The 10,771-nt window shown below is 45.8% G+C and overlaps 1 protein-coding gene across 1 annotated transcript; it reads right to left on the bottom strand.

Moving 5' to 3' along the window:
• ARL11 (ADP ribosylation factor like GTPase 11) lies at positions 1–2,862 on the bottom strand. Its single transcript, XM_064726686.1, has one exon. The coding sequence runs from the start codon at positions 2,521–2,523 to the stop codon at positions 1,837–1,839; it is 687 nt and encodes a 228-aa protein (XP_064582756.1). The 5' UTR covers positions 2,524–2,862; the 3' UTR covers positions 1–1,836.
• Positions 2,863–10,771: the final 7,909 nt, after the last annotated feature.

Raw genomic sequence — 10,771 nt, 5'->3', positions numbered from 1 at the left:
TGAGTATTCTGTTCTTTGAAAGCAGCTGATTTCTGAATAGAAACAGAAATGGAAAATAGAAATAAAAATGTTGTATCCTATCCCTCCCCTTCCCCCATTCATCTCATAATGAAGCAGGGACTACTATGAAATATTTTAATTTTAACTCTGGATCACAGAATCTTGGATACACATTTTATGCATCTTTCCAATATTAGGTTGAGCAGGACTGGACAAAGACCATCACTGCCACATGGGACCTGGTCCTGCTGTGAGCTGCACAGGTGTTTTCCTTTGCCCTGAACAGAGCCGAGTGTCTGTGCCCAGAGGTGCCCATGGTCACCAGCCAATGCATGTGGAGTGGTCTCATGCAGTCTCTAAAGTCTGAGAAACAGGGTTTGTCTTGGCTGTTCAGGCCACCATGAGGATATTTAGAGGTTGACTGGCCATGGTGACATATTTCCAAGCATCTAAAAGTCACATCTGATTTCTTTACATTTAAACATAATCCAAGGAAAATGAGGGACCATTGCCATGAAATAATTCTTTGAAAAAAAAGATGCATGGAGAAAGAAAGAACCATTACAAGAAATGCATAAATTAATATACACACATCCTCAAACTGCATTACACCATCAAATCCCAGCTTGTTTCCATGGCTTGAAGATTATTATACCTGCAGATGCCACATTAAACCAATTAGTTGCTTGCCCATTTGATGTCCTGAGCTTACAGTGCTCCCATCCAGCCATTCCTTTCAGTGCTTTCCTGCGTTCCCAGCCAATGAACATGTGATCCAGGCTGAGAGAGGAGGAGCATGGGGCACATCCAAGCTCCCCCCGTGTGAGGATCATCCCATCTGGGTAGATGTATCTGGGCTGAGAGCTGCAGAATGAAGAAAACTTCTGTTCTTTGCACACCTCTCTGTTAAAATTATTAGATATTTAAAAGCATCCTTGCTGAACCTCTGGACACACAAGTGCAGTGGATGAGCGGAGCATGGTGACAGTGGGACAAGCTGCAGCCAGAGATGAGAGTCCAAGACATGTGGCCAAAACTGCTCCTTGATGGGAGTTTTGCTGAGAGATCCTCCTGGTGGGTTTTGGTGGTGAGGAGCTGGGTGCTTCACATGTCAGGACCCAGGACATCCCTCTGGCTGTCCTGAGCAGACAGCCTGCCAGGGGCTCAGAGCCTGGCACAGAGCCCAAAATGCCTGTGGCTTTGATTATGAGCAAGTTACTGACCTTAGATGAAGATCTGCAAGCCATGACAAATTAAGTAGAATGATAGTGAATTTATCACAAGGCAAAAAAGTAGATTTTGGGGTTTTTAGAACGGGGATTCAGGGGGGCAAGACAGAGGGATCTGGGCGTGTCCAGCCTTTCTTCTTCTTCTTCTTCTTCTTCTTGGCCTCCATCTTTTCCTGTGATGTTGGCACTTTTAGATTGATTTAGAGTGGAAGCTCACTGTCTAACATAGGTGATAGGTATTAGACAGTAATTGTAAATATTGTATATGTAATTTTTAGTATAAAGACATAACACCACCCTGGGGGCAGCCAGAGTGCCTGGACTGTCTTGCTGAGCAGACCTCAGCAGGACAGGAGAAAGAATTTTATAGATAAGATACAAAAAACAACCTTGAGACCAAGAAACGAAGAGCTCTGACTCCTTCTTCAAGAGCCGGGCTGCGAAAAGAAACTTTCTAACATTTCTCGGGGTCACTCTGAGCAACGAGAGATCCCAACACCACCGAGCGTCCCAGCTGCAGCTCTGCTCCTCGTAGGGGAGCCTGGAGGCTGGGATCCCCCGTGACAAACCTGCTGGCAGCCGTGAGAGGGAGGGGTCCATGTGAGGGTCAGGTTTGCTCTGCAGCTTGCCTCCTCTCTGCCAGCTCCGTGATGAGCTGCTCCTGGGACAGGGAGCAGTGCCCCGAGCCCCGCAGCAGCATTCCCAGGATGGCCAGCACTTCCTGCAGGCCCTGGCCGGTGTGGGCGCTGCAGCCCCGGAGCATCCAGCGGTGGCTGGCCAGCCCCCCCAGCCGCAGCATCTCCCCGAGCTGGGCAGGAGCCAGCGCTCCCGGCACGTCCTGCTTGTTGGCCAGGAGCAGCACGGGGGTGCCGGCCATGCCGGGCTGCCTCAGGGCCTCCTCCAGCGCCGCCATGGCTTCGGCCAGCCGGGCCGTGTCCGTGCTGTCCAGCACGAAGATGAGGGTGTTGATGTCCTCCAGGTAGTTCGGCCAGCTGGCCCGCAGGCTGTCTTGTCCCCCCACATCCCAGAGGGTGAAGGAAATGCCACAGGGAGTTCTCAGAGACTCCACGTTGAATCCCACCGTGGGGCAGGTCTCCACAGCCTGGCCGCTCTTCAGTTTGTACAGAAGGGTGGATTTGCCAGCGAAGTCGAGCCCCAGCATGATAACTCGAGCATCTCTCTTCCTCCAGCCTTTGGAGATCAGCTTCCCCATCAAGATACTGCCGGTGCCGGGGGAAACGCAGCCAAAAAGAAAAAAAACAAACAAGCGTATTTCCTCGGTGATGTCAGTCATTAGCAGAGGGCTCAGCCCTGCCTCTCCGAAGGGGCACCCGAGGTTTGCTGAAGAAAGGCGCGGGCAGCGGCTTTTGCTTCTCTCGGGAGCTCAGATGAGGTGGCAGCGAGTGTTTGCGAGGTGCGCAGCAGAGCCGGGGAGCGCTGCTCACATCAGCAGCTCCCACAGCCCGGCTCCGCTCACTCCTTTCCATTCAGGACCCGAAGGGATTGGTGCGAAAGAGAGCTAACATTTTGCAGGAAGAGGTGGGGAGACTGTGCAGCAAGTTTCCTCCTCACCACATACATACATAAATGAGCTTCTGTTCATTGGCTTGTCTAGCAGAAATCCACCCCCGGCAGGACAGGACAAGGAGGAACCCGGGCTTCAGACCAGGGTTGCTCCAGGAATTTGCTGAATCACAGCTCAAGGGTGGGGATTCAAAGCCTCTTGAGCAACAAGACGATTTTTCTGCCAGTCTTGTGTTTAAAAGTACAAAACAAATCACTGTATCATCAGCTTTTACTACCTTCTGTGCAAATGGTAACAACAGCAATTTTTAAAAATGCACACAAGCATGTTTTTTTTGAAGTCTTGCGGAAATACAATGAGTCAAAACGCCATTCCTGGGGCAAAAATCCATAATATTATTTACATCAAAGTATTTACGACATTTCAACTTTTTCAAGTGAAGCAAAGTTATGTGGCTGAGGGGGTACAAAAACCCCCTAAAAGAACAGAAAGCTGTTTAACAAGACAGCACCCCTTGCACTTTACAAACCAGAGGCAAAAATGTGCTGCTGCAACAACTCCCAGCCTCGCTTGTGCAAGAGCAGCTGAAGGCAGCCAGCAGAGTCCCAGCAAAGCCAGTATTTATTTCCCTTCTTTATTGGTTGGGTTTGGCTCCTAAGCAGCTGCTCAGAGGTGTGCAGAGCTCACCTCACAGCAGTAAGGCAGAGCTGCTCTGCAGCCACCTTTATTTGAGAAAGAAATGGGACTCACCCCTGCTTCCCTGGGCCCACAGGGGAATTTTTAACACATCTGTGGGAGATGCAGTTTCCTCAGCAATAATCTCCACATGACAGCTCCACGTCACAAGCATTGCTGGGGATGGAGTTCAGCACAGCATGTGGAAGGGACTATCTGGTCAGCTGGTCACTGAGAGGCATATTTCTTCCTCTGGGGGCAAGATACTTCAGTTTTCCATCTTTTACAGAAAGGAAGATGCATGAGAAAGAAAGAACACGAGGAGTCCAGCCCACTTAGGCTGCATGGGATTGCAAGGGGTGCAAAACAAACCACATTTTGCAAGATAACGCTGTGATAAATGTCTCTCCCATTGTTAACCCACAGAGCTGGTTGGCACCAGAGCCTCCACAGGATTTATGCAGCTCGTGGATGTGTAAGATGGGTTTTAACAACTGTGGAATACCAGGTTGGAATGACCTCAAGGATTATCTGGTCCAACTGACCTTTCGAGGCAAAAGCATGGTTTAAAAGAAGCTCAGCCAAATCTTAAGTCTCCCCAGGTGCTGGGGAACACACCACTTCTCTGGGGAGATTATTCCAATGGTGCACTGTTCTCATTGTGAAAAGTTATCCTCTTGTGTGCAATCAGAATCTCCCCAGGAGTAAATTATACTCATTAGTGTTCATTTTTTCCGTAGACCCCTTGTAAAAAGGGATTCTCTATCACCTTTGTAACCACCCTTTGAATATTGGAACACAGTGATCAGGACTTTCATATCCCTTTTTTCTCAAGATTCAACAATAAAATCATACAGTTCACATGTGATCTTTTCTAAAACCAGTCTGTAAGTGCAAAACTGGCAGAAAGCTCCCTAGGTGTGGATAAGAAAAGAGATTTGTAATGCACAGTGGATTCTGGCCCTTCAGGGCACTGCTTGCACACCCTGAAGTGTGTGTTGCTGTCTGAGGGTTAATCTGTTTGTCCATGTTCTTCAGTTTTTAAAATAAATCCTTGATCTGCTTGTTCACCATTTTGGAATAACCTTCCCATATTTCATTGTCCTTTAAGATCAGTATACTTGGTATTTTTAGACATAACAGTGGGTAAAGTGAATTGTGTCTTGATCTTTTTATGTTTCTCCTGCCTTTGCTGCTGCTCATCCTCTCTGAGACTTGGCAGGCAATGGTGGCACACATCTGACCAGACATTCATAGTACTGTAACTTCTTTCAAGTAAATTAAAATGCAGGTACAGGAAGCAGGGATGGAGACTCTGCCATTCAGTGAATAATTGAGCATTTGAAATATGATGTGATGGAGTCTTTGATTTCATTGCTCACTCACATACATGCTACAGAAGAAGGCTGCTTCCCAAAAAAAAAAAAAAAAAAAAAAAAAAAAGGGAAAGGGAAAGAGGAAAAAGGGAAAAGGAAAAAGAAGAAACAAAGCCAGAATAAAGGATGCAACTAAGCACAGTTTTACCAATGATTCAGTAAAATTCTGAAAACTCTTCAGGTTATCTAGAGCACAGAATACAGTAATTCATGGGCAAATAGAGGAAACTCTATGTTCTTTATCTTTTGCTTTACATGTTTATACCTTATGTATTGAACCTATTTTCTCTCTTCCTGACAATTATTCCAAACACAGGGTGCAAACTGTGCCTACAGAGCCTGTTCCGCCCACAGCTATGTTACAAAAGCAGAGCATTTCCAATAAATAATACATAGGAGCAATTACAAGTCTGTTTAAGAAAGAATGAAAGAAAGAAAAAGCAGACAAGATGAGTTCTGAGTGCATCTATTGCTGGAACAGAAAGGCCAGGTACTAAATAATTCAGACACTGTGTTCAGAGACAAGGACAGCCCCTATTCAAGCCCCTTTTCAAGCTGTGTCTTCTGTGGACAGAATAAATGTTCTTGTCTTGTGTGTCATGTCCCTGAATTCTCAGAAGCAATGCTAACTCCATTTATAGTTTCACAGAATTTCAGTCCATTTATTTGTTTGCTGTTTTTCAGGCGTGCATTTCTCTGCTTCCTAGATATTCATCCCCAAAAAGAGCAATAATCAGTACTAGCAATACAGGAGGCATTATCCCCTCCTTCCCATGCCCCAAACATTCCACTTACAGGGATTTTGTCCTGATCACTATATTAATTCACATTTGTTCCAACCTGTGCCACGTCTCTGGAAGGCAGCTCCAGGGAGACAACCCTTCACAGAGCCAGGAACAGCTGCTGTAGTTCTGGTCCTTGTTGTGAGTGTGCATCCAGATGGCATCTGCTTGGAACAACAAGCACATCTCAGTCCAGCAAAGGCAGAGTGTTCTTCCCCATCCAATTGTGCTTGTGTCCCTGAGAAAGGCCACCAAAGCCACCGTGCACCCAGCCCTGCCTGTGTTTCCTGCAGGATCTCCTCACTAGATCATACATGGCAGGACATCAAGGAGGGCATGTTCAGAGCAGCAGCTGGTGAGAAAGCCCTCTGGGAGCTGAAGGAGGCCTGGACACAGGTGGATGTCTTGCCCTGCAGAGCCCCCTGCCCACTGCTGGCAGTCACCTTGAAGGGGTGTGTTCTCTGTGTTTGGCTTGCGACAATTCCTTGTGGACCTGCTGGGATCACTGGATTTGACCTAGCCAGGGCCCCAGGCTAAAACCACAGCAAAGCTAAATGAGATAGTTCAGACTTAGAGAATTTTGGCCTTTTTCTTCCCTGCATCCTGCTCTTGCTCTGCCCCTGATTTCTGGTGTGCCCTCAGGAAACTCCCTCCTGCTAACAGACTCATGCCAGTTCACTTGGAACATGCCCAGGAAGCTGCCTGTTCCATCAGGGTCAGTGGGTGGCTGTGAGAGCTGGCAGCTGAAGGCAAGCTGCTTCCTCCTGAGACAAATTCCCAGAGGCTTGAAACATGGCTTAGCATAGTCTGAAAGTTACACAAGAGAGCCACAGGCTACGACATGCCCTAGAAAAGCCTGCCTGCAATGATGTCTCTTGACAAGACGTGGTCAGCTTGAAGTTGAATCAACACCCTGAAGTTCAGAATGACAAGATTCACACAACAAAAGACACAGCAGATGTTAAGCACTTGTCTGTCGGGTGCCCATCAAGGACTCTGAGAGGTGTTGGTATCCCCAGGGCACTCCTGCTGGGGTTGGAAATAGGACATTGTTGTCCAGCTCACCCGGTGGTCCTTGTTTCCCCCTCATTTCCTGGGACAAACATTTGGTGAAGGAAAATGGTTTTTGGTAGCATAACTGGTAGCAGATAGGCTATCAGCTTCATGCTTTCCAAAGCTAACTCTTTCCAGTAGGAAATTACTCTAGCTGGAAAGCACAAAACCTCACCTGCTACACCCTTGCTGATGCCATGCCACAGTTCCCAGAGGTCCTTGTCCCTTGTCAGTCCCCACCTGTCTGGCCTGCTGGGACTCACCCCTGTGCTGGAGGACGGCAGCCACTGGGACACAAACGTGCCCACAGGTGTGAGACCCTGCACAACACGGCTGCCTGACGGCCAGGGCTGGTGGTGCCCCTGTGTGTGCCCCGAGCCTGCCTGCTCCCTGGCTGGGGACAGAGGGACAGGTCCTGACCATCACACCCTGCCTTAACTCCCTGCATTGTGCCCTGGCCACGAGGTGAATGTGGAGAAATACGGCACAGAACAAAGACTTTTTTCCCTCATGTTCTCATCCCTTAGCTGGCAGGTGCTGCAACAGCAGGATGACATGGAAAGGAAAATTATTTGCCTTGCCATGATTTCTGTTTGAATTACTGTGTCCTTTGTATATGGCTCTAGAATATTTTCCATAAATATTATTGCTCTAGTCTCTGAAATTATAATTGCCAAAGCTGTTTAGAATTTTATCACAATGCAAGTCCTCTCTCTAGACATACTTATTCAAGTGCTACCCAAACTGTTTTAGTTTTTCCCACATAAATTGGCAGTGCCCTTAATTCTTTTATGTCACTGAAACTCTCATTCCAGGTCCTTCTTTGTATGTCTTAAATTCACAGATCTCTTCCTCCTTGACCCCTAACATCTTATCTTTGCCTCCTCAGGACAACTCAAAACTAAGCTTCTTTGGCACCCTTACCTATACTATGTGCCACATACTGCACACAAGCCATTTTCACCTTAGAAATTAATTAAAATACAGCTCTGACTATTGTGAGAGGCCTTAAGCTCAATTCTTTGTTATTATTAGTGTTTCTAGTTGAAGAGGGGGAAAAAAAAGAGCAAAAAATGTGTATGCTTAGAAAAACATCAGTGTTGCATGTGCCAAAAAAAGGCTCCTATATCCGAGTATTTGCTTCTCCATCTGTTGAATGTAAAAGCAAGGACTGGCATTTTGGGGGCTTTATTTTAGCATTCCTTTAGTTTCTATTGAGAGAAAGCCCTAAAGAGACTATCTAATGATGCTTAACCTTACTCCCTACCTGCACTAAATATAGTATAGGTAATATCTTACCTGTTACTTCTGTGGGAAGTAAAAATTTATACATTGGAGGTATGCTGATGAAATTCATCTCTCCAGATTAGTATGGAGGAAATCCTGCTTTGCAATACACAAATTCAGTTCCCTTTAAGGTGGCCTTCCCTTGTTCCAGTTCCAGAGGAAGAAAATGGGATTAAAATGACAGTGCAGGCATGGACCTGAAAATGTACTTTGTGCAACTTGACAGGCTCCAGAGCCACAGCAGTCTCACTCTCAGTGCTCCTAGATTCAGGGGGTTTGGATGCAAAGTCTTGTTTAATTGTTTTTTTGTAATATTCGTCTTAGCTTGCCTGTTTAGGACATTTTATACCAATAAACAAAACTTACTGAGAAGATACTGGAAAATATCAACAAGAAAAAAAGCTATAAACTCTTCTTTACATTTCTATTTGGTAAAATGGAAGAAAGTGACAAAAACCCGTGAAATTTCACAAGTTGCATTTTATCTGTCTGGCCACAGAGTGTCAATGTTTTCCCACACATTTCTCGATGGAGAGCCTCCCTCCAGTGGAATCAGCTGCTGCCAAACAGCAGATGTCAGAGTTCCTGCTTTGATTTATGGGCAGGCTCTCCCTTTTCTGGAGGTGGATCACTTTGAAACGGGATTTGCTGAACAGCAGCTGTAGGTTTGTTTTGTGTGCCACAGGAAGCTGATGGTGAGCACTGCAGAACAGAACTGGAGTGAGATGTCAGCTCCAGGCAGGTCACATTTAGCTCCAGATTGTTTGCACATCAGATTTAGCTGGCATTATATCCTAGGACTCCACAGTCTGAGTGAAAACCAAAGTGAAAAACTTACTGATGGCAAAAAGTGATGCTTAATGAGGAGAAAAACAAGAAACACTTTGAAGAATTTTCTTCCTTTAATATCTTCTAACAGGTCCCTGACAGTTGCCATCACAACTCTTCACTGTTTGTGAAGCTTCAGATACAGAACTTCAGATACAGAGCTTCAGATACAGAACAAGCATCTAAATCCACAATTAACAAGATCATAAATTCGTGTAAACTCGGGTTTATCTATGACTGTGCACACCTTTGTGATCTCCAGGTTTGACAAGACATCATTAGGAATGGAATTACAGAATCGGGTTTTGGGGTGTAATTACATGCCAAGCTATTCTCAATTTTGAATTTCTAGTGTCCCCACTTTGGTCACTTGAGGAAAGTCCTTCAGAGTCTCCTGCTACTGCTACCAAGAGATGCAAGCTGAGGCTGTTGGTGTCAGAGAGAGGGATCAGCACCTGATCACCACCAAGGCCAGCAACACACATTACCTGCGTGGTGTCTTGGGAAACAATTCCTTTTGTTCTACAAAACTTGTCCCAGGGTAGCATTGCTTTGCCCAGTTGGCCTATTTAATTCTTTCATAACACTTCCAGTCGGTCACAACTTTTCCAAGACGGATATCAGGTTTCATAACCCTTTTCCTCACAGAAAAAGAAATGTTAGAGGAAGGTTGCTTTTTGTTATTGCTGGCTTTTGCAAAAAGTCACACTGAGAGAAAAAGAACTGGAACTAGTTATTTTCAAGATAATAAAATTATTTCTGCTCCACACAGAGAACTTCTGTAGCTGTTTCTGCTGCTTGTAAAGCTCAGACACAATATAAACTGCCTGTAGCTGCTATTTAAGGACTTACTGAATGATAAGAGTGGTGTGAAAACTGATAGTGACAACTAACTAGAAGAAAAACAAACCCCTGTGAATAAAAAACTCCCCTGACTTGGAGCTTGTGTTCTGGTGCTTGTTAAAACAACTGGGTTTCTGCATATGGTAACTAAGCAGGGCTGTCCTGCAGAACTAAAATCACAGTTTTGTTTATGCAGCTCCACCTTTGCACCGTTTCCCAGCAATGTCAGGAAAGGCAGCTGTTCTTGACAGACAACTCCTTTGCGAAGCCACAAACACAAGCTGAAAACAAATGTTGTGTATGTTCCCTTTCTGGCCCTTTTGGGCCTCCCATGGAGGCACTGATGGCACTTTTCCATGTATCTTATTTATGCCTTTTCTTTCTGTTGCTCCAGAATTCCCACAACGTACTCAGCAGTACTTTCCTGATGCTGGCAGCACAGCAAGCAGCAACTTGGCAGGAAAATTCTCTTTCTACCCTGGACCTACCACTGTGCTTTCCTTGCCTCGTATTCCGGAGCAGAATTTCTTCAGCATCACTGATTCCCTCTCAGAGCAACCCATCCACACATGATCCCCGGGTTACTAAAATTGATTTTTCTTTTATTTTTTCTTTTATTCTCTCTTTTTTTCTTTTCTTTTCTCTTTCATCTCCTTTCCTTTCCTTTCCTCTCCTTCCCTCCCTTTTCCTTTTCTTATAATTTCTTCTTTGAATTTAGCTTTTTCCTAAATTGACCCCCCTCAAAAAGAGACTGATACCTCCAGTGGACTTGACTTTACTGCTTTGTTTCAGATTCATTAGCTCTCCACTCCCTGCAACCCCCACCTGCCTTCTGACCCACTGTCAGGGAAAAAAAAAAGTAAATTTTGAGAAAGAAGGAAGCCATTTCCTGGTAATAACTTTGTGCTAACAAAAGACTTCTCTTGGGAATGCCAGTTTCCAATCTTTCCTTTCCTGGATCCTGCCTACTTGATGTGCAGGTGTTGGAACAATGAAGGGACAAGACTGTGCCAATGCTAAGGTCTAGCAGGGGTTTATAGGCTGCCTAAATACCATTGAATGAAGAGAAGTCGCTGAGTGAGGTGTCAGCAGAGCCTCAGCCCTGTCTCTGGGCTGAGGCCTTACTGGCCGCAGGCTGCAGCAGAGCCAGCAGCGATGCAGCCCCAGGCGGGG

Source organism: Zonotrichia leucophrys, chromosome 1 (assembly GCF_028769735.1).
Source record: "Zonotrichia leucophrys gambelii isolate GWCS_2022_RI chromosome 1, RI_Zleu_2.0, whole genome shotgun sequence".
NCBI classification, from domain to species: domain Eukaryota; kingdom Metazoa; phylum Chordata; class Aves; order Passeriformes; family Passerellidae; genus Zonotrichia; species Zonotrichia leucophrys.
Note: the sequence above shows the minus strand (reverse complement) of the source record. Positions and strands in the feature narration are given on the sequence as shown.

Excerpts from the sequence above, each read along its gene's own strand:
- ARL11 (XM_064726686.1), bottom strand. The coding sequence starts at position 2,523 with ATGACTGACATCACCGAGGAAATACGCTTGTTTGTTTTTTTTCTTTTT.